Consider the following 25,104-nt stretch of genomic DNA (forward strand, 5'->3'; position numbering starts at 1 on the left):
AAGCAGTAGGACGTGGCGACGAAAACATGTTCGCAACAAGGTGTGGCTGTTGTAGCAGTCCGAACAGCAGGACAGACAGCCACCGCATCTAAGTAGCAGGGTGCAGTCGAGGTGCCTAAGCAGCTTGACACATTGACGAAAACATCTTGAAGCAATATGTGGTTGTTGTAGTAGTCCAAAAAGCAGGACAGACAACCATCGCATCTAAGCAGCAGGGTGCAGTCAAAGCGTCTAAGCAGCAGGGCGTGGCGACGAAAACATGTTTGCAACAAGGTGTGGCTGTCGTAGCAGTCCAAACAGCAGGACAGAAAGCCACCACATCTAAACAACAGGGTGCAGTCAAAGTGTCAGGGCGGATCGACGAAAACGTCTTGAAGCAGCATGTGGCTGTTGTAGCAGTCCAAACAGCAGGAGAGACAGCCACCGCATCTATGCAGCAGGGTGCAGTTAAAGCATCTAAGCAGCAAGGCACAACGACACAAATGTCTAAGTAGCAGGACACGATTGTTGTAGCAGTCCAAACAGCAGGACAGACAGTCACAACGTCCAGGCGAAAGGATTCCACTCAAAACCATCCATCCCGAAGAATGGTCGGTCAAAGTCATTCCACAACACTTCAAGCGTTTCAGCTACACACAATCATCCAATCAAAATCATCCATCCCGGAGAATGGTCGGTCAAAGTCATTCCAAAACACTTCAATCGTTTCAAATACACAAATATCCAAAACGAAAATCAAACAGGAGCGGGGAGACCGCAAACACTCATCTCTATCCTTTTTATTTTACTTTGTTGTATAATAAACCCGTCAAAATGGGTATCTCGGTCTACTTTGTATACTCCATTTTCAATGGAGATATACAAAGGGGGGCAGCTGTAGATACCCATTTTTGTCCAGACCAATTTTTAAAGTTTTTAATAAATTTCACTCAAAATTTGAACAATTCATGAATTATCCAGAATATATGACATTATCTCGAAAATGATTTATTGGGGGAAAAATTATGCTATTAAGGCTAATTTATTGTATTTCGGTATAAATCCGTAAAAATATCGAATTATATTCAAAGTGCAACTTAATAGAATTAAGGTATAATTCTAACCTATTATGAATTTTATTCGAGATATATTCCTCGTATTCTGAATAAAATTGAATTTGCTTGAGTTCGAGTTATAATTTATTAATTAAGGTTCAGATGTCAATCCATCGAATTAACATTTCAATACTTGTTTATTTGTCGTAAACTATATTTAGAAATGCTTATAGTCTGAATTGCGAATTATGATGTAACATCGTATACTAAAGTTAAAGTTAATATTGACTTTGATTGCGATTTATATTATAATTAAACGTTTAGAATATAGTCCATTTCTAAATAACGAATTATGACGAATGGATTCGAAAATTGAAAGTCAATAAATTAACAACAATTGAACGCTTAAAAATGGAATTTTTGGTATATAAATATTTCTCTTATTATTTTTGTTTTTTTACAGTAATTTTGACAGATCCAAAGACCAGCTCGCCAACGTCTGAGATACCCAAAAATTCCCGTTGTCCCCGAAAAGCAAGATCAGAATGCACATTCTAAAGAGTGACCGAATCATATTCAAGTGGCTGAGTTATCTCATTGCGGTACAAGTCCAACAAATCGGAAGTTCGGAGAATTATTCATACGAGTCTAACAAAATCCAAAGCACGGGTAATTGTTCGTTCAAGTCTGATTCCAAGGTACAAATAACTATCAGTTCAAGCCTAACAAATTCCAAAGTTAAGGATTTTGTCCGCACGAGTCCAACAGAGTCCGCTCGGGTCAAAAATAATTCAAATTCAATCCGGGTCCGCATCAAATTCAGGTCAGAATTCAGTCCAACGGACTCAGTCTGCAAAAAATCACAATTACAGGGACCAAACGGCATTTTTAGCAAAAAAAATCAATAATTCCACAGAGATGATCTCATCCAGCAGGCATCCAGAAACTTCAAAATGCAGAGAAAATGGGCAAACAGATTGACGAAACAACCCTCAAGGTACAGTAGGAAATAAAGAAAAATGATGAGCAATAATTCACAGACAAATCTCTTATTATAAGTAGAGAGTCTACCACTGTAAAGGGGGGGGGGGGGAAGAAAGAGGAAAAAAGACATTGTAATAGGGAGTTTGTTCTTCACTGTAAGGGAGCTTTCTTCACTGTAAAAGAAGAAAAAACACTGTAAGGGGGGTTGAGAGCTTCATCACTGTAATAGGGAGGTCTTTTAGAAATGGGGGAGGGAGTCATATAGGCAGAAGATAATAGAGCAGCTTTGTATCAATCTCAACAGATAATCAATGAAAGAGTTCACTTGTTTGTGAGCTAAGTTTTCCCCCATTTCTTATCATTCATATCCTGCAATTAATTTCTTATCATTTATAAAGCTTTGCAGTTTAAATTCACGCAATTTGTAGAAATTCATACTCGGTAATTCACCAGTTTCTCCCGTCGATCTTACACCGCCTACCTCATCGTCTTCTTCCATTTGCCGAAATCACCGATCACCACCTCGGCCTCCGTTTTTAACCATTGGAAGTTATAGAGACCTAAAAGCACAAAAAAGAACTAAATGAGAAAACCCAAAACCATCCATGTAATCAAAATGAAATGAAAGGGTCAAAGGAGTTCTTACTGAGAATCGCGTCTGCTCAGTCCGATCCCCTTTGTTTTTCACCAATTCCAGTAAGGTTCGATTCAAGTCGGGTTGCGGACGTTTACATCGGAAGAGAGATCGGAACGATCTTATCAGTCTTCCTCCGAAGAAGAATATCGGTGAAAACGTAAGGAGCCGCTGTGCGAGGAGGGCTCGTGGTCGATCGAAAGTTGGGCATCGGCAGCCATGGAAGAATTCGTGAGCGTTGAAAGAAAGGAAAGCAAAAGAGAAAGAGAGAAAGTATGATGAAGAAGAGAAGTGAATAGTAGAGGCGTTTGTTGTGGCTGCCCGCTTCAAGGTAAGAGAGGCTTTAGATATAATATGTTTTATTTTAAGGTTAAAATAGAATTTATTTTATAGTTTGGGCTTTGATGATTTAATCACTATCTTTAGGCTTAAGAGTTACTTCTTAATCCGATTTTGATTATGTCACCAGATTTATACCTTTATAGATACAGTAGAACCTCTATATAGAAATACTCTATATTAGAATAACCTCCCAATTGTTATACAAAAGTTTGATCCCAAGTGCTGAGAGTCTTTGTTATACCAATCTCTATATAGGAATAACCTCATAATTGTTATACAAATAGTCTGGTCCCAAGTGTATTCCTATATAGAGGTTTTACTGTATATATATTTATACTTGTATGTGTAAATTAATCAATTGTTTGATGTTCTATGGTTTAAGCATTATTTCTATATTTCATTATTTCCTTGGCAACTTAGTTTTTTTCATGGCTTTAATTAATTTTAAGGTTGATGTAATTAGTCTTTGGGTTTACATTAATCTTATTAGTGATTTCTAGATTAATTAGTTTACCTCTAATTCATTAGTTTAGCTTAGTTTAGTGTTCATTACTAAGTTCACGTTATTGTTTGTGTATATGTAAATTGTACAACAAGAAAATTAAGTATCAATATATATGACTCCAAAATTAAAACAATCAATTTGAGATGTTATATCGAATCGGTTAAACAAATTAATTCGAATTGGTATAAAAATTGTCAATCGAATTTAATTTTACATTCATCGTTTTTTTTAACGTATATGTGATATACGTAGCTACAGATCGAAATAAACCAATTTGAGATGTTATCTTGAATCAATAAAAAAAATATAAAACAAATTTATTCGAATTAATGTGAAAACGTTATTCGAATCCATAAACCAAATTATTTCGAATCGATGTGAAAACGTCATTCGAATTCATAGCCATATCAATTCGGATCGATGTGAAAACGTCGTCCGAATCTATAACCAAATTAATTCAGATTGATGTGAAAACGTCATCCGAATTCATAACTAAATTAATTCGAATTGATGTGAAAACGTCATTCGAATTCATAACTAAATTAATTTGGATCGATGTGAAAACATCATTCGTATCCATAAACCAAGTTAATTCTAATCGATGTGAAAACGTCATTAGAATTCAATACTAAATCCAACAAAAGCACATGTGAATACTTGGTTTATATCGACAATTCAAAGCAAAATGAATAGCAAACACATAATATCACAATAGTACCGATACGTCGGGCGGGGTAGGGTGAGATCACATCTCTTTCCTACACGTAACCGGAAAAACGAACCTTAAATCTCTCCAGAGACCATCCTTACTGAACCTAGGCTACACAGAGTCAATCCAAACAGATAGGCGACCAATCACGCTCGTATATGTATTTCCAAGTGATGATTGGTGGCGACTCGAAACCTCAAACACGAGAAAGGAAGATCGAGCCGGCCACGCACCCCGACCTGCGTGAAAAACCGGAAGCCAGGGTGCGACACCTGTTAATTCAGCCCTAAATTAAAATTATACATTTATGGGCGTTTTTAGTTGGCAGCCCATGAAACACTTTATAAAAGTGTCACTAAAAAAGTGTTGGTAAAAGCTAATTTTTTTTTTGTAGTGTTTGTCCTAAACTCTTATTTTTTTGTTTTTTTTTATAATGTGTGTCATAAACTCTTGTCCTAAACTTTTTAGTTGGTAACCCATGAAACACTTTATAAAAGTGTTACTAAAAAGTGTTGGTAAAAAATCCATTTTTTTGTAGTGTGTGTTCTTGTTTGTTTTTTTTTTAATCTCAAATATCAAATACTTATTGATTACTTTAAAATAAATAAGAACACATTCAAGAAACTAATAAAAAATTGGATATCGAGATGTGGTTGGAACCTTTAAGAAAAGCCTAGTAATTCAGATTATGAATTAAAATTACACATTTATGGGCTCTTTTAGTTAGAGCTCGTGAAATACTTTATAAAAGTGTTACTAAAAAAGTGTTGGTAAAAGCCCTTTTTTTTGTAGTGTGTCCTAAACTTTTTATTTTTTTTTATTTTTTTTAATCTCAATTGTCAAATACTTATTAATTGCTTTGAAATAAATAAAAGGGATAAGTACAAAAAAAAATGCATATGGTATACCGGATTTGCGAACTCAGCCCTGTGGTTTTTTTTTTTTACAAACGGAGGTCTGTGTTACAAACCGTTAGCAAACAGATGGTAAATTGACTAACGGTGTTAAAATTCAAAGAGAAAAGAGTTAATTTGGTCCTTATGTTTATTTATTTTATAAATTAACACCCCTAATTATCTAATTATCACAAATAAACCCCAAAATCAAAAATAAATATAAAAAATACCTTCTTCTTCTTCTTCTTCTTCCATTTTAAATTAATGGAAGAAGAAGAAGAAATTAATGGAAGAAGAAGAAGAAGAAGAAGAAGGTATTTTTTATTTTTATTTTTGATTTTGGGTTTTATTTGTGATAATTAGATAATTAGGGGGGTTGATTTATAAAATAAATAAATATAAGGACCAAATTAACTCTTTTCTCTTTGAATTTTAACACCGTTAGTCAATTTACGCTCTGTTTGCTAACGGTTTGTAACACAGACCTCCGTTTGTAAAAAAAAAAAAAAACCACAGGGCTGAGTTCGCAAATCCGGTATACCACAGGCATTTTTTTTGTACTTATCCCTAAATAAAAACTCATTAAACTTTATAATATTTATATAAGATAATTGGTACTACATAATCAAATAAAGTAATTTAAGATTGGTTATCCTCTTTCTTTTCTAGTGAGAGAAGCTCTAGCTTCTCTCTAACTTCTACACCATTCTCTTCTCTTTGCTTTTCTCTTCAAAATATTCTTATTTTTTCTAGCTTTTCACTATTATCACTACCACTTAACGTCTCTGATCTTGTATTTTAATTAGGTTTACTCTTAGAGGAGGAAGAAGTTCCATTTATATTTTAGCTTTCGTTTTTAGCTTTAGATTTACTTTTTTTTGTTAGTTTGAAGTCTATATACCTCCTTGAACTTCTTTTTCCGTCAGATCTACACTTGTGAGCTATATTTCTTTCTTTTATTCTTTTTTCGATCTTAGCAAGAGCAGAAAAGATTTATCTTGTCCGTAAATCTATAGATTTGCATGGATGCACAAACAGAAAGGACTCAGATCCGAACGTCCGGAAGAGCCTAAATGATGGAGTATGGATTACAACAGTTTTTCAATGGGATTCGACTTACGAGAAGGATATGACTTCTATGTTTGTTGTATTTGTACCTTTGCTGGGTTTTAGTGCTCTTTGTAGTCTATGTATTGCTCTTTGTAGTCTTTTCTTCCCTTTGTGGGTCTTTGTCTGTATGGGATGGAGGTTTTATTCCTATTTCTTTCGTGTTGTATTTGTATTATCATTAAGTTAATGGAATGATAGGTGACATTTTATAAAAAAAAACAAAATTAAGATTGGTTATTGAGATGTGGTTGAAACCTTTAAGATAAACCTGTTAATTCAGCCCATTAATTAAAATTATATATTTATGAGCCTTTTTAGTTGGCAGCCCATGAAACATTTTATAAAAGTGTCACTAAAAAAGTGTTGATAAAAACTCATCTTTTTGTAGTGTGTATTCTAAACTCTTGTTTTTTTTTTAATCTCAAATATCAAATACTTATTGATAGCTTTAAAATAAATAAGAACTCATTAAGCTTTATAAATTTTATAGAAGATAATTTGTAATATATAAATGCAATAAAATAATTTAAGATTGGTTATCGAGATGTGGTTGGAACCTTTGAGATAAACCTGCTAATTCAGTTTATGAATTAAAATTATACATTTATGAGCCTTTTTAGTTGGAGTCCATAAAACACTTTATAAAAGTGTCACTAAAAAAGTATTGATAAAAGCCCATTTTTTGTAGTTTGTATCCTAAACCCGTTGTTTTTTTTTTAATCTCAAATGTCAAAAAATTATTGATTGCTTTGAAATAAATAAGAACTCATTAAGTTTTATAGTATTTATAGAAGATAATTGGTACTAAATAAATCCAATAAAGTAATTTAAAATTGGTTATCAAGATGTGGCCGGAACCTTTAAGATAAACTTGCTATTTCAGTCTATGAATTAAAATTAGGGAAAATTACACAAAAATTCATCTTTTTAAAACTATTTACAATTATATCAAATCATAATTTTAGATTATATCAAACTAGTAAAATCAGTACTTTTAATATATTTTAAGGATTAGCATTTATAAATTAAAAGTCTAGAATCTATTTTTTAGGATTTATAATTTATGAATTTGAGTCTAGATTTTTTAAATTATGGTGTCAAATCATAATATATAGAGAATAATGATATATTAAGAATTAAGTTTAATGATATGACTTAGTTGTAATTTTATACTGAATTATGATATTCATGTATTTGACCCTTAAAATTATACATTTATGGGCCTTGTTAGTTGGCAGCCCACGAAACACTTTATAGAAATGTCAATAAAAAAGGGCAATTTATATGAAATTCACATGTGGTAAAATAAATATAAATCAATCATATTTAAAAAGATTATTCACTATATATCAAATATGATGAATTTAATATGTAAAATGTCAAGTGATTAGGACACGCATGGAAAAAATTGCTACAGATAACTGCCAAAGTGAAAAGGTATATCCTTCCATTAACATACTATTTTTAAACGTGATATAATTAATAGAAGTGATTGACAAAAGTGTAGATAACTTTTCAAAATTGAATTTTTCTGTAATTTCCCCATAAAAAAAGTGTCGGTAAAAATCTACTTTTTTGTAGTGTGTGTCTTGAACTTTTATTTTTTTTTTCTTTTTTTTTTTGTTTTTTTAATCTTAAATGTCAAATACTTATTGATTGCTTTGAAATAAATAAGAACTCATTAAGCTTTATAGTATTTATAGAAGATAATTAGTACTATATAAATCTAATAAAGTAATTTAAGATTGGTATCGAAATGTGGCTGAAACCTTTAAGATAAACCTGTTAATTCAGCCATAAATTAAAATTATACATTTATGGACCTTTTTAGTTGGCAGCCCATGAAACACTTTATAAAAGCGTCACTAAAAAAGTGTTGGTAAAAACCTTTTTTTATAGTGTGTGTCCTAAACTCTTATTTTTTTTAATCTCAAATGACAAATGCTTATTGACTGCTTTGAAATAAGGGTAAATATCATCCATGGGATATTATCCTGAGGACCAAAAGGGATATTCACCTTTTTTTTTATAGTGTGTGTCCTAAACTCTTATTTTTTTTTTTTTAATCTCAAATGACAAATGCTTATTGACTGCTTTGAAATAAGGGTAAATTTCATCCATGCGATATTATCCTCGGACGGCCTTTTATCTCTGAAGTTGCAGCTCTTATCTCCATTCGCCACTTGACACTTTACATTCCCACGGCCAAGGGAGGTGTAATGATCAAAGGTAGCCAAAAGGTGGCCCAAGAGACGTATTCGGCATCACTAATGATTCGCCCTCAATCTAAGGAGGAAGATGAAGAGGAACGCGTCACGATGGCCTTGGGCGAGACCGAAATGTACCTTATGACGGATGAAAAGCAAGTGCGAATGGCCAATGGGCTCAAAGATGAAATTAAAAATGCAATCACCAAAGTGCTCCGCGAGGCAGAAGATGTCTTCGCATGGAAGGATGAAATTCTCCCCGGAATCAGCCCAAACGTAATCACTCACAAGCTCAACATTGATAAGGATGCAGTTCCTGTGGCTCAGAAACGGAGAAATTATGGCCCGGAAAGGCAGAAGGTGATAGAGGAAGAGATCGCCAAGCTCCAGAAGGCGGATGCCATTGAGGAAGTGCTTTACACTCAGTGGTTGGCGAACGTCGTTTTGGTGAAAAAGGCTGGCGGATCTTACCGCATGTGCATTGACTTTACAGATCTTAATAAAGCTTGCCCCAAGGACAACTATCCTTTGCCGTGTATTGATATGCTTGTAGATGGAACTGCCGGTCACGCAATGTACTCCTTTACTGATGTGAAATCAAGTTATCATCAGATCCCTATGGAGCCCTCGGATAGAATGAAGACCTCGTTCGTAACACACCAAGCCACTTATTGTTTCAAAGTTATGCCCTTTGGGCTTAAGAACGCAGGTGCAACTTATCAGAGGATGATGAACAAAATATTCGCAGATAGTAAAGGGGGAAACTATTCTGTCTATGTAGATGACATGATCATCAAAAGTACGACCATAGAAAAGCATGCAGATGATATAAAGGAGGTACTGGACGTACTCCGACGCCACAATATTAAGTTGAACCCAGAGAAGTGCACTTTCGGGGCAACATATGGAAAATTCTTAGGGTTCATGATCAGCGAAAAAGGAGTTAGCCCAAATCCTGACAAAGTTAAGGCAGTTCTGGAAATGCAAGCACCGCAGAATATCAGAGAAGTACAACGCCTTAACGAGCGCATCATAGCCTTGGGAAGGTTTATCTCTTGTTCAGCCCGCAGATGCCAGCCTTTTTACGAGGTCATCAAGAAGCAAAAGGCATTCGAATGGAATGAGGATTGTGAAAGAGCCTTCGAAGGAATCAAGCGGTTCCTCACGGAGCCACCCATGATGAGTCGACCTTTGAAGGGAGAAGACCTCTACATGTATGTATCGGTTACGGACAAAGCCGTATGCACGGTCATGATACGAGAAGAGGATGGCCAGCAGTTTCCAATTTATTACGTGAGCAAAGTTCTGAAAGACGCCGAAACCAGGTATTCAAAGCTTGATAAAATGGCACTGGCTGTTGTAACCACGGCAATCCGCCTTAGGCCATATTTTCAGGCGCATACCGTGGTGGTTCGAACAAATATACCAATGAGAAAGGTGTTGCAGAAACCAGACACTTCGGGAAGGCTGATGGAATGGGCAATCCGCCTAGGCGAATTCGATGTGAGGTATGAAAGCAGGTCAGCCTTAAAGAGTCAGGTCTTGGCGGACTTCGTGAATGAATTCACTGACGAAGGGATAGATCATCCCAAGCCGCCGATAGAAGAATGGTCGATGTACACCGATGGTGCCTCCTCGGCGAATGGAGCTGGCATAGGCGTTGTGATCAAAGGTCCTTAATACATAAAATTACGATACGCAGCAAAATTAAATTTCCATGCCACTAATAATGCTGCTGAATATGAAGCTCTGATATTGGGATTACACCTACTCAAAGAAATCACTCCGGAGCGGATTGTGATCTATAGCGACTCTAAACTAATGGTCAACCAAGTAATCAAGAATTACGAGGTGGAAGACGAGGTTCTGGCCAAATACATAGCGGAAGTCAAAAATTTGTTGGATCATCTTGAAGCTAAGGAAACTAAATGGGAACTGATTCACGTACCGAGGGAGTCCAACACAGAGGCGGATCATTTGGCCAAAATGGCCTCTTGTAAGGAGAGCTGGACGGATCCGGATTGTCCCTTCGAGGTTAAAATAGCTCCAGCATTCGCCTTAGAGGAAGTTTCTCTACTCACAACAGTGGAAGATGATTGGAGATCAGTCATCCGCCAATATCTGCTGAATGGAACCTTACCTGAGGACAAAGAAGAGGCACGATGGATAGTTAGGAGAGCGGCTTATTTCTCCATGATCAATGACTGCCTTTACAGAAAGTCCTTTAGTCATCCTTGGTTGAAGTGCATTCTACCGGAAGAAGGGCAGCAAATCCTCAAGGAGCTACATGAGGGATCATGTGGGGCACATGAAGCATCCGTCGCCATCTTGAAAAAGTCCAGGTTAGCAGGTTTCTACTGGCTCACGGCTGAATTGGATGCCCAAAAATTGGTAGAATCTTGTCACAATTGTCAGATTCATGCGAATGAATCGCATATTGCCAAACACATTCAGAAGCCAATAATAGAAGGACGTCCATTCGCCCTCTGGGGAATAGACATTGTCGGCCCCTTTCCCCCGACTCGCCGACAGAGGAAGTACGTGGTAGTAGCAGTGGACCATTTCACCAAATGGGTAGAAGCCGAAGCTGTTTCCTCCATCACTGCAGAACAAATGGTGGAATTCGTCAAAGACAACATCGTGGGAAGATATGGAGTTCCACATACCATCATCACCGATAATGGAACACAGTTCAACTGTGGCGAATTCAAAGCTTTCTGTGAAGGGTTGGGCATCTTGAACAGATTCGCCTCCGTTTATTATCCCCAGTCCAACGGGATGACTGAAGTTACCAATCGGACGATCGTAAAGGGGATAAAGAAGAGATTGGGAGAGCATGATAAGAAGTGGGAGGACCAGCTGACAAGTGTTCTATGGGCTTATCGCACCACCCCAAAAACGGCCACAGGGGAAACACCATTCGCCCTTTCTCATGGTGTCGAAGCCGTAATCCCAGTCGAAATACAGGTCCCCAGTGATCGAGTGGCTTTTTATTGTGAAGAAGACAATGGCAAACGGCTAAAGGAGCATCTAGATCAAATAGAAGATCACAGGGATCAATCCTATGTGCGCATGGCGGCATATAAACAGCGGATTGCAGCTTACCATGATAAAAATGCCAAGCTTGTGGATCTAAATGTGGGAGCTCTTATGCTCCGTAAAGCTGATAAAGTCCAATCTCGAGAAGGCAAGGGCAAGTTAGGGCTCAACTGGACAGGTCCATATCAGATAGTGGACAAGATTGGATCCGCCACGTTTAAGATACAGGACATGGAGGGCAATACATTGCCACGCACATGGAACCTCCAAAACCTCCGCAAATATTTTGTCAGAAAATAAAGTGTATATACGGTCTTGAGTACTCTTTTTCCTTTAATAAGCTTTTTCCCATGTGGTTTTTCTTATTAAAGGTTTTAACGAGGCTCACCTATAAGACCTACTTGCTGTAATAAGGCATTTCTCCCATTAATAAACATCATTTGTTCTATTATCTGTGTTCTTTTATTGTTTACTGCAGCAATATCAATATTCCAGTCTTAAAAAGAGGGGGGGCATCCAACGCTCTCCACATTTGCAATGTATCGCTATCTTAGAAATACGTCCTCAATGCCTTAAAAACACAAGAAGATCAATCTTGTGGGTGGATCTCAATCTCCAATAGAGTTAAAACGATCCTTGGACGCAAGGTCTTTACACTCTCTTATCCTTTCCAGAGAAGGATTCACAAGTCCTACGGGCGGATCATTTCACCTCAAAGATAGGTAGCAAATTGATCCCCTGGGCAGCTTTACTTCCTCTAGAAGGAATAGAACAGCTTCTAACCTTCACAAAGGTTCATAAAATGGAGTATACAACCTTTATCCTAAATCACACTTTGGTGTACAACCTTCAATTTGTCTCACTAATATGTACGAACTTAGGGGTGACCTACAACTGTGGTGTATAGCAGGTAAAAGTGACCGATCAACGCCTGGTCAAAACGCCACCTCAACCTCACCCTATATACAATAGACCTGTCCACGGGCCCGGGTACCCGCCCGGCCCGCCCAGGCCCGTGTCCCTTGGACCAGGCTTGGACAATAAAAATTGTTCATCGGCCCAGGCCCGTCAAAGCCCGCCTATTTTTTGGGCAGGCTTGGGATTAATAAAAATAACACGGGCCGGCCCAGCCCGGCCCGCTTATTAATATTAATTAATAAATATATATTTATATATTAAATATTTATTTTTAAGTATAATATTTATTTTTTTATAATTAACAATTATATATATATATATATATATATATATATATATATTTAGGTGGGCTTATATGGGTTGGGCTCGGGATTTGATTTTTAAGCCCGAGCCCAGCCCGGTCCGAGCCTGCCTAAATTAATTGTGGGCTGGGCTTAGGCTGAGCATTTTTACTTAAAAACCCGACTGGCCCGGCCCGAGCCCGGCCCATGGACAAGTCTAATATACAATGACTAAAATACCTTTATCCCTAAAAAAAAATAAAAATTAATCTCTCCTCCTTCAATTCAACTCTCTTTTATCTTTCCCATGACTTCTTTCTTTCTCTAACTCTCCTCTCTCACTCTTTCTCTCTCTAGTTCAATAACCCTTTTCACCATTATTTCTATCGTGATTACTTTGACCTTCCTTTCCAATTTTAATTATATCTTTGCCTTTCTTCTTTTCTTCTTTTTCATTACTCCTATTTTTAAAGTATAAACAGTTTATTTCCACATTTGCATCTCCAAGCTTCTCGATAATACTCTAATGGCTTCTTCTTTTCTTCTTCTTTTTATCTTAATTAAGGGATGAAAGATAAAAAAAAAAAAAATCCAACTAGAATCAACCATTTTAAGTGCAAACTCAAAGATCCATAAAACAGCTGGTATACCCAGATCTCACCCTGCTCATCAATTATTCATTTTGTTTTATCCTTCTTCAGCAGATTTTTTTACGGGAATGTAATGAAAATTTATCATCCCAATGCAATGCATGAACTCGAAGACACACTACTATTTCTAGATTTTAGGTTATTCAATTGGTATGATTCAGACTCAAATTAGAAACTAGCCCTCTCATTATCTCAGATTAAAGGTATAAACAGAACACTGATAAATATATAGAGAAGGAATTGAAGATTCTCAATGTTAAATATATAAAACAAAATAAGGTTTCAGTTCTTGAATCAAGTAAAACCAAACAAGATTCATAAACTTAAGTTATGGTCCAATTTGAATATAAAATAATAAATCAAGAGTTGAAAGCTGAGGAAATAAATAAATGAGGATTTGATGATATTGGATAGATTTGGAACAATATTGAATGAAGAAACTAATTCAAGACAAGAAATAAATCTGTCGTGGTAGACATAAATTAAATGTCACGATCACGTATTCGACAGAAGAAAGATAAAGAAAATGAGGGAGGAAAATAAATAGATTAACTTTCTTCAATAAAGATCTAAAAATCCTTTAAAGAGAGAGGTTAGAGATAGAAAGAAAGTGAGGGAAGAAGATGGAGAAATGGAAGGATATGAGTAAAATAATAAGGGTATTTTAAACATTTCAATGTTAGGGGTTCCATGTTTTTAAATGGGAGAGATGAAAAAAGATGATGTGGTGCGTTGACTCACGTTGACCGGTCATTTTATTCGGCCATACACCAAAGTGAGAAGTCACCTATAAGTTCGTACATATTAGTGAGGCAATTTGAATATTGTACACCAAAGTGTGAAATGGAGCAAAAGTTGTACACCACTGATGAAATTTACCCTTTGAAATAAATAAGAACTTATTAAGCTTATAAAAGATAATTGGTACTATATAAATCCAAGGGTAAATTACACCCATGGCCACTGAACTTTATCCATTTTCACATTATGGCCATTGAACTTTATTTCTTCCTGGTATGGCTACTGAACTTTACACTTTTTAACACCAGTGGCCACTCAATTTTAACCAACTTCTCAAAATAACCGTTAACGACCGTTAACGACCTCAAAATGAAAATTTTCGAGAATTAAAGTTGTTCAGAACGACATTTACCATGGAACCACATTTTTTATTTTTGAAAATCACATTTTTTGGAGCTTTCTCTTTTTAAAAATTCACTTTCTCTCTCCTAATCAAACAACACCGAAATGACCTCAAAACGAAAATTTTCAAGAATTAAAGTTTCTTAGAATATCATTAGCGCTTTGGATTTTTTATTTTTAGCCGAAAACGGTCGTTTTGAGGCGTTAAGTAGCCACCGATGTTGAAAAGTGTAAAGTTCAGTGGCCATACCGGGAAGAAATGAAGTTCAATGGCCATAATGTGAAAATGGGTAAAGCTCAGTGGCCATGGGTGTAATTTACCCATAAATCCAATGAAGTAATTTAAGATGGGTTGATCAAGGTTGATCCAACATCTACTTTATTATTCGGTCGATGGACTTAAAATCTAATTTATTGGTCTAACTAATACGTGAATTAATAAATTAATAGTTAATTTAACGATTACACTTCAAATTGTTAGGTAAATGACATCAATGGTATCTGAACTTTATCTAGTTTATATTTTGGTACCTAGATTACATTTTGTTCTAAAAATATACTTAAAGTAACGATGACTGGACAATTTAGTATATTTTACCAGTTAATGACCGGTCAATGCGAGTTTTATGAGTTAATTACATCAATGGTACCTGAACTTTACCATAATTCACACTTCGGTACCTGGATTTTATTTTTTCCTAAAAACATAACACAAGTAAATGTGACTAAAAATTTTAGTTCATTTGATCGGTTAGTGACCGGATAATGTGAACTAAATATTGGGACTCACCATAAACTCAATTAACATAAAATTACAATACTATCATATATATGACAGTATTGTAATTTTATGTTAATTGAGTGTATGATGGGTCTCAATTTTTAATTTAAAATGGTCAAACTTGCGTTTACCGATCACTGATCAGTCAAATGTACTAAAATATTGAGTCATCTTTACTTGAGGTGTATTTTTTGGACAAAATGAAATCTAGGTACCAAAGTGTGAATTAGGATAAAGTTCAAGTACCATTAGTGTAATTTACTCATCAAATCCGTATTGACCGATAATTGACCGGTAAAATATACTAAATTATCCGGTCATCGTTAATTCAGGTATATTTTTGAGACAAAATGTAATCTGGGTACTAAAGTGTGATTTAAAGTAAAGTTCGGGTACCATTGGTGTTATTTACTCTCAAATTGTTCAATAACTATGACAAATTGATTTAGTGGACTATGTTACCCACAACAACAAAACCTTAGTCCCGAAATGATTCGGGATCGGTAAACATGAATCATCATATGAAACTATAAAATCAAGTCGTGTTAGCGACATAAATTCTCTCCCTCCACATTCCGTTCTATTCACTACCATTTTTTTTCAATCCCCAATAAACTCATATGACTCTCAATCACCATCTTCCAAAGTTGCTTAGTTCTTCCCCTACCCCTCTCTACTGTATCTCTTTGCCACTCTTCAGTCCTCTTAAACAAACGCATCAAGCGCTCTTCGTCTTACATAACCAAACCATTTTAGTCGGTTTTGCCTTATTTTATTCTCAATAGATATAACCCTTACTTTTGTCCTAATTATTTCATTATTCACCTAGATCATTTCTCGTATGACCACACATCCATCTCAACATAGATATCTCCACTACCGATATCTTATGAATGTGATAGTGTTTCACTGTCCAACACTATGTACCATATAACAATACAGATCTAATTGCCATGCGATAGAAATCAATCTATTAAACATGCCAGGATGACAAAGAAAATTCATAGCACTCTTCCACTTCGACCAACCAGATTTAATCCTATAAACAATATCTTCGTCCACTTCTAGTGGACTATAAGTTACCAAAGAAAAAAAAATTGATTTAGTGGACTAAGTTAAAAAGACCAAATTGACCTTTTATCCTCCATATTATCATATATAAAGGCTTTGTTTGGGAATTAGCTGTTAGCTGATTACATTAGCTGATTTGATTAGCTGTTTGTGTAGACCTGTTTGGTAAAAATTAGTTGATTGATAATAACGGTTTGTGCAAAAAGACAAATAAGGACATTAATTTTGGCGCAAGAGAAGAGGGAGTCTATCTATTAGGGTTAAAGAAATCCATTAATTTTAATATTGCAAAACGCTAATTGAAAAAGCTCCTTTTAAGAGCTTTTTCTAAATTAGGGTCTCCATTCCAAAACTCTCTCACAAACCTCTCTCCACCAAACACTCCAATTAACGGTTTCAATGTCAAACCTCTAAAGTTGGTCAAAACCACTCTTTTTATCCAAAACGCTATTTACCAAACAGGACCAAAAACATTCAAAATATCCTAGATCCACTGATAATGTCATTTTATCAACATTTATTATTCAACAATCTGATTGATAAACGACTTCTAACTCCACAAAATGAAGTAGCTCAAGGAGTTATAAATGTTGCCAAACTCAAGCGATGATCCCCAATCTCGTCCAACCATGAGAAAATCTCTTCACAACTACCATTCAAATGGAATCCATTAACAAAATTAAGCTTCTACGAAATAACTTTGGTTCAAATTTTTGCTCATAATAATACTCATAATAATACATATACTCGTGTAAATGTGGCAATGTGGCAATTCGGGTTATAGTGTGAAAGTTGTGTTAGCTTTTATATTCCGTGTGATCCTCTCCGGATCAATGGTTAGCTGCCCAGACGGATATTACAGGCTAGCAGACAACCGGAAAGGTATCCCCTTCCAACAATGGTAGGGTTTTGAATGCTTACAGAATTGAAAGCTAGGACGAAAGGGCCAAGATATAGGGACTACGGGATATACGTAATACCCGGGCTAAGAGATTCTATAAACTAGTAAAGAAAAGGCAATAGCCCCTTCCACGACTAAGAAAGTTGGCAATGGCGATAGACCTGTAAGGTCATACACTCGCTCGCCAGCCGTAACTCGAGCACTTAGCCCTAGATCTTGCTCTTGGCCTGAGCCAAGTTATTCCCCGCCACTCCCGCTCCGACGACGTGCAGGCTGCCGGCTCCCCCATCATCTCAAGTTATTAGGCGGGAGGGTAAGGTAAAGTTGATAGCTGCTCGATTTAACGATCTTAATTCTTCAGTTCGGCAGCGAAGGAAACAATGTCAGCTATGGTTAATAGAAATCAGCAAAGAAATAATCAGGAACCATGATGATCAAGACACAGTTGTCTATGTATCATTGTTATTCAACATTAACTCTACAAAGAAATTGTAAACGAATCCAAGCATATCTCAACATATACAAGGGGTTATATTATCATCTGAACTTTATATTATATTGATTGATAATATGTGTTATCACAAAATAAAATTTGAATGGTAACCGAGATAGAGCTTTCCTTATCCACTCTTTAGTGATAACCGATAGGAGCTGGTGCTTCCTTTAATTCCTTGCCCTGGAAATGAATATCCTGAAAACAAACAAAGGATTTCAAGTCAATAATATCCTGAAAACCATAATGCAATTCTTGGTCATTTCATCTGTTGATGGAATATTTGTAAGCAGCAAGTCCTTACTGTATGCTTAAGAGCAATTTTAAGGGGGGAAAAGAAGAAAAACTTGAACCGAAACTGAAATTGGTATGTAAAAGCAAAAAAATAGAAAACTATGAGATTATAAAGTTTAAAATTACAAAAATTGCAATACATATTATATAATAAGTAAAATGAGATTTTCATTTATCGTTTTAAAATCTTGAGAAAGATTTTAAAAAGAATGGAAATTCGGTCTGCTTCTAAAAATGTCACGGACAAATTTCGGAAATGTTTAATTATACAAATGTTAAGAGTTCCATTTTTCAAAAGGCAGGTTTAAGAGAATTGGCACATTTGTAGTTAGAGCCCATTGTTTGTCGTTGAAAAAAAAAAAAAAAAAAAAAACTGTTGTTTCAAAAAGCTATATAAAAGCCAAACAAAAAGTTTCTAATCAAACAACCCATTAAAAGGAAAATAGAAAAATGAGTAAACAAACACTCCTTATTTTCCAAAGAAATTTAATTTGGAATAGATTTCGAACAATTTCGAAGTTTTGACCTGGTTTTGGCTCAGCCTGCCGGTCAATAACGCGGAAAATATGTTTTTGGGCAAGTTTTATCAGACAGGTAGACCAATTGATAAAAAAAAGTCCTCCATCGAACTTGTCCATCTTGCTCATCGACTAGGCAAGCCAAAATTATTACATACCCAGAAACAGGGTAAAATACTAGTTTATAGTAGGTGAACAAACTATCTACAGATTTAGGGTATTTGTTAAACTGTGAAAGCCAAAGGTAGTGGAATAGCTGTCTATCAGCAATTAGAGTAGTTAACAAATAAAAAATTAAATATTTTTAAATACATAAATATTTTAAAAGAAATAATTTATAAAAATAAATATTATCTACTCCACTATGCTCCATTATGATGTATTCTTTAAGCAAATATTTTTTAAAAATATTTAATAATATTATATATGATGTTGATTAGAAGAAAATGCTCTCATCAATTAATAAAGTGGTCCTTATTCAAAAAATAATAATAATAAAATGGTTTGACTATCAAATATTCTTGGTTAACATCAAAGGTTTCGTGGTGTAGTTGGTTATCACGTCAGTCTAACACACTGAAGGTCTCCGGTTCGAGTCCGGGCGAAGCCATATGTTTCACCTTTTCCTCTATCCGTCCGTCAATTATTTGTTAAATATGAATCCCTCTCTTCTAATCAAAGATTAGATACGATTATAAACTTTAAAAAAATTATTTTTTTCATATCATAATGGAGTATAGATTCAAATGCAAATAAAAAATTGAGGATGGCCACCTTTTCCTCTGGCCAAATATTTTTTAAATATGAATCACTCTCTTCTAATCAACATTGGACACAATTATAAACTTCAAAAAATTGTTTTTTTCATATCATAATGGAGTATAGATTCCAATGTAAATAAACAATTGAGAATGGCTAATTCCCAGGAAAAAACAAAATATTTACTTTATTATATTTGTCCAGTGGACAAATATTTATTTATTTATTGGTCATTTTTTAAATATGAATCACTCTCTTCTAATCAACAATAGATACAATTATAAACTTCAAAAATTATTACGCTGTTTTTTTAATTTTTAAAATGATAACTATTTAAAAAAATTATTTTTTTCATATCATAATGGAGTATAGATTCAAATGAATAAAAAAAATTGAGGATGGCCAATTCCCAGGAAAAAAACATACTAATATTTACTTTATTCTATTTGTCCAGCGGACAAATATTTATTTATTTTATTGGTCCACTAATCTAATTGGTGGACAAGCTGTCAAACTAGTAGGAGGCCATTTTGACTACCCTAAACTTGTAAATAGTTTAACAAATACCCTAGGTTTGTAAATAGTTTATTCACTACCACAAACTGGTAGTTTAACCCAGAAATAGCTTAAAATCCATCTGAATGAAGTACTTTTTTAGTGATCAACCGCAAATATGAGAACATTCCTAGGTTAACATTCATCAGAATCAACATTAAAGGGCATCAAGTCATAAACAGAAGAGAAGAGTGAATACTTACAGAAGCAAAGTGATTGACATCACGATGGTGAGCTTCATCAGCACGGATGACAGTGATAACATCCTCCAGTGTTGCATCTTTCGGCAGCCTCCAGTAATCTATGGCAATAGCAGGAGCTGGAACATTTTCGATTCTTCCATCTTTAATATCCTTCAAGAACTCTGTGTATGAGTGAACAGCTTCTTCTTCCAGATACCCAGTAATTCTATGGCAGAGTTTTGGGGACATCAAATAAAGGATGAAGTAAGCATTAAAGAATACTCCCTGTACTGCAAGGACCAGCAACCTCTCATACCACTTGGGCTGTACAAGCTCCACCATTGTCATTAAATGCATCCTCTCATTCTCTGCTTCCTCAAGCAGAGCTTTAATCCAACCACCGCTATGCTGAAACTTGCGAAGAGACTTCAAATGCAGCAGCATTCCTCCTACCATACCAGGAACTGCAGCAACAGTTTCCAACATAACTGCACGGCATCCGTATCGTCTCTGCATTTCATTTCATAGGCGAAACAATCAGCAAAACCAGAAGACACTTGATTATCTTGGTCAGAAAAAGAGAAACTGAAGACTCATAGATGCATACTTTAACTTGTTACTCCAACTTTAAGAAAACAACTTTTGAATGATAATGCTAACTTCCCAATGAGCGGGATACATAAAGACCAATAAGTTCTATATCACAATATAATCAACTAAACAAGAACCCACATTAATGGGCATTCTTCTATAAACCTAATTAAGCATTAGTAACAGCTGTTAGCTTGATGAGGACATCTACTTTAAAGAGGTCAGACCTCAGACAAATAGGCAGGAGAGGAGTCCGATTTAAGACAATTGAAAACGTAGATATGAGCCAAACCAAATTAAAGATTTTGTCGATCTGGCTAAGAAGAAGGTCCAGATGTTCTAGACTACTTCTAGAACAAGTTGCAAAGTTCTATTGTAAATACTCTCTTGTAATTTCCTTTCCTTTGTTCTAGGGTTTCGAGCCTTGTGTGAGCCCTATAAATACGAAACTCCCTTTGTAAGTAGACAATGTTATCAAAAACTTAATATCAAAGAAACAGAGTTTTCTTTCTCTCATATTTTGGATTTAACCCTGAAGCAAGTTCATTGCTTGATCTCTGTTGGTTATAGGACAAAACCTTCAACAATTCTTTCTCTCAACCCATCTCAGTCCCTAGCATAGATTCATAGCTATGATAAAATGAAGTATTTAGACCGTAAATCTTACTTAAAGAATTATAAGAAAATGATCTAGTGCTTCTAATCTATGATGGCCAAAAGTTCCTTCATAAAACCAATTATTCTCTATGACTATTCCCCAGCTAACACGTCTTAGATCATATACAGAATAACAGAGGTCAACAGAAAAGAAGGTATTTTAAAATTAATAGGTAGATTGGAATCTGGTAATTCAATTTCCAAGTTAGGTTAACAGCTTCCACTTTGTTTCTTATCAAGAAACTAAGAGGGATTCATCTAACACAAAAATTACAATGCTATTCAAGGTCACTCCTGATTCACCAAGCAATTAACATGATTTGAGACCATAATATGCAAATTTTTCCCAAGAGAATTAAACCGGCATTCCAAATTAAGACAGTTCATACTGCAAAATGGACTAAAAAAAAGTAAAAATAACTCAAAACAAACATGTTCGATTGTTGATATAAAATTCATCACAATCGAGAGGATAAGAAGATTCTGCCACTAAAAAGTCCACAATCAGTCAACAAGATCAGCATCCCTGTATCAGCTGCAGGAAAAATGAATTTTGGCAAGTTTTCCAGCAATTAAGACATTATCAACAATTTCTAATCCACGAATTTCGGGAATAAACATATTCAAGTTGCAAGTGTGTCAAAATTGATCAATGAAATTCCAGTGCTGAATCTTTCAAAAACTAATTCAACAAAAATAAATAACATAAACTCAATTAAAAAAATACGGATGGAGAAGGAAGCAAAAACAGAGTGAACGCGAAAAACGAACCTGAAAGAATATATCAGTTGGAACTCGAAGCGATTTCACCGTCCAGTAGGCAAATTTATCCAAAAACGTCGTCGGCTTGTGATGCTTAGTCAGATCTATCGATGTGTTAGACTTGTAGCTGTCCCATGGCTACACCACCAAAAACACAAATTACATACAGCTCAAGCAAAATAGAAATCAATTTAAGTCAAAGTCACATACCATAAAGCAATTCCATGGCCACTCACTACCATCGTCCCTCTTGAGTTTGGGCCTATCAATCCCCCAATAACTCGGCACCACAGCACTGCTACTACTATCAGCTTTCGCCACTTTTCCCAACGAATTCTCCTCCTTCTGATCTTTCTCAGCCACACCTGGTTCCGCTGTTGTGCTCATCATCCTTCTCAAGTAAAACGTACCGAGAGAAGCGCCGTTTCGGTTCCTCAATTCCGTCCATAACTCCACCGGCTTAGCAACACCAGCACTACCAGTCGAAATGTACCTGCCGCCACCGCGGCTTCCCTGGACAAGCAACCCCCGCAGCGCCGACTTCATCACGATGTGGTTCATTTCTGTTACGTAATTCGGAGTTTGTGTTCTTCTTTTCTTCTTCTTCGTTACAGAGGGTTTAGAGGAGCCTCTGTTGAGAATTTATTGGAAATGAATTAGGCAGGGGAGGAAAGGAAGTTACTGGAAGGCAAGGTTTGTTCTTCCGTGTTTCGTGGGTAATACTTCTTGGGCTCCAAGAAAATATTTGGATGGCTGGGATCTGTTGGTACGGATAATTATTTTGTGTGATATATCTAGATTCTCTTTTTATTTCTGGAATCCCCTGAATTTAGGCTGGCGGCGGCGATTGTGTGTGTCGCAGTGTAGAATATTACAGTTTGATCGCCCAGTAAAATCACAATTAGTCGTTGGAAAAAGTTGTAAAAATACTAAAGTTTACAGCAAAATAATTTTCGGGTAAATTACATCCATGGCTAATGAATTTTACCGATTTTAACATTGTGGCCAGTAACTTCAATTCTTAACGGTATGATTACTGAATTTTATATTTTTTAACACTAATGGTCACTCAACATTTCAAAGAGTAAATGATATTATAAGGAACTTTAATTCTTGAAAATTGTCATTAAGTGTTTTTTTTTGTTAGGAGTTTTTTAGAAAAAGAAAACTCCAAAAAATATGATTTTGGAAAATAAAAAATGTAATTTCATTGTAAATGTCGTTCTAAACAAAATTCATTCTTGAACATTTTCATTTTGAGATCGTTAACAGTCATTTTGATGAGTTAGTTAAAATTGAGTGGCGCCGATATTAAAAGTGTAAAGTTTATTGGCTATAATATTAAAATAGGTAAAGTTTAATGGCCATTGATATAATTTACCCTAAAGTTTATAGCAAAATAATTTTTTCCCTCAAACTATTGTGTAAGAAAGAGAGTATTTTTACTCAAAAATAAAAAGATGAATTATTATTTATTAATATTAAAAAAAATGTATATAGAGCTTTAATTATTAAAATAAAAATAAAAAAAATATCAATTTAGCATTATAAAATATGAGATACTATGACAAACATCTCATGTCACTTGTCAATATTATAATTACAATTATATTTTTCGAAATTATATATCTTCACTCAATTTGTGTGTTATATTATCACTTATCAATAAAAAAATTAAGTCTATATATATATATGTGTCTTCTATGGTTACTTTGTTTTTGACAAAGTATCACTACTTGGTGTGTTTTCACCATTGGATGATGGAATATAAAATTAATCCAATGGTGAAAACACACAAAGTAAGACTTACTTTGTCAAAAACAAAGTAAGCATAGTCTTTACCTATATATATATATATATATATATATAAAGAATTAAAAAACAGTATAGGTACATATGTCTAAGATTATAAAAAAAATATTAGGCTTTCATCAAACCGACATGCCCTCTAGGATTTATCGGATTTGTATTTTTATATTTAAAAATAATAATAATAAATAAAATATTATATGAATTAAATAAAATAGGCATAACATCCATTTGGGTCCCTAAACTAAAATTTCAAAGTCATTTATGACTCTAAACTATTAAAATCATTAATCAGGTCTCTGAACTAATTAAAAGTCATCAATTGAGTCCTCATTCTAAACAAAAATCTTCAATTGAGGCCTTGTCGAAAATCATTCGGTTGATCAATTTCATATCTTCTTTCCAAACTCATTTTGAATCAACATAGATATTATTACAGTCTATTTCAAATAGTCACAGTTTTCGATTTTGGGATAGGATAGAGACTCAATTGATGATTTTTGCTTATTTCAGGGATCTAATTGATGATTTTAATAGTTTAGATTTTTAATTGATTTTGAAACTTTACTTTAAGGACCTAAATGGGTGTAATGCTAATAAAATATGAATTAAATATGATAATTATTTTATTTTATGAATATGAAAATAATAATTAGAAAATATTTAAGAATAGAAAAAAATATATTTTATATATTATTATTCTTTTTTTTAAGGTTTTATACTATTATTCTTAAAAAAAATATCCCAATAAATTAATATTAATAACAAATGGCTTTGTTTTTTTTGTTTTTTTGAACAAACTAATGCCTTTCAATTAAACCGAACACGTTTGCAAATCCTGTTCAAAAACAGTTGTCAGCCAGTGAGGCTTTATATTTGAAAAAAAATAATTAGCATTGGAACGGGATTGTCTTGCTATTACATGAGCAGTCTCATTCGCTAATCTAGAAACATAAGATACCGAGAAATCCCGGTTGTTTGCTAATATTTCTATGCAATCTTGCACCACTAATCCAACTTCAGTTAGGTCGTTTGAGCGGTTCAAAATTGCATTAATCACCACTTTTGCATCTGATTCTATCTCAACCTTCTTCCACGGGGTTCCCACAAGCCATACTAAACAATCTCTAACAGCTAGAGCTTCAATTAGCATAGGGGTGAACGTATCTGCACGTACTCGACTCAGACAGCATCGGAAATTTTCTGAGTCGTCTCTCACTATTGCACCCGTCCCTCCCTCATTCGGATACGAAACAAAGCTCCGTCTGTATTACATTTG

The 25,104-nt window shown here is 34.8% G+C and overlaps 1 protein-coding gene and 1 non-coding gene across 2 annotated transcripts; one reads left to right on the forward strand and one right to left on the reverse strand.

Moving 5' to 3' along the window:
* Positions 1-17,636: 17,636 nt before the first annotated feature.
* Positions 17,637-22,777, reverse strand: LOC136202377 (ubiquinol oxidase, mitochondrial-like). Its single transcript, XM_065992951.1, has 4 exons — positions 22,227-22,777; positions 22,026-22,154; positions 20,028-20,516; positions 17,637-17,896 (listed from the first exon to the last, which is right to left on the reverse strand). Exons 1-4 carry the CDS (start codon positions 22,575-22,577, stop codon positions 17,837-17,839), a joined length of 1,029 nt encoding a protein of 342 aa, XP_065849023.1. The 5' UTR covers positions 22,578-22,777; the 3' UTR covers positions 17,637-17,836.
* Positions 19,047-19,120, forward strand: TRNAV-AAC (transfer RNA valine (anticodon AAC)). Its single transcript has one exon. It is a non-coding gene; the product is annotated as a tRNA-Val (tRNA).
* Positions 22,778-25,104: the final 2,327 nt, after the last annotated feature.

This window comes from Euphorbia lathyris, chromosome 8, assembly GCF_963576675.1.
Source record: "Euphorbia lathyris chromosome 8, ddEupLath1.1, whole genome shotgun sequence".
NCBI lineage: Eukaryota > Viridiplantae > Streptophyta > Magnoliopsida > Malpighiales > Euphorbiaceae > Euphorbia > Euphorbia lathyris.

Excerpts from the sequence above, each read along its gene's own strand:
- LOC136202377 (XM_065992951.1), bottom strand. The coding sequence starts at position 22,577 with ATGAACCACATCGTGATGAAGTCGGCGCTGCGGGGGTTGCTTGTCCAG. Across the intron at positions 22,155-22,226 it reads GGCCATGGAATTGCTTTATG|CCATGGGACAGCTACAAGTC; the intron begins GTATGTGACTTT and ends TTGGTGGTGTAG. Across the intron at positions 20,517-22,025 it reads CAACTGATATATTCTTTCAG|AGACGATACGGATGCCGTGC; the intron begins GTTCGTTTTTCG and ends AATGAAATGCAG.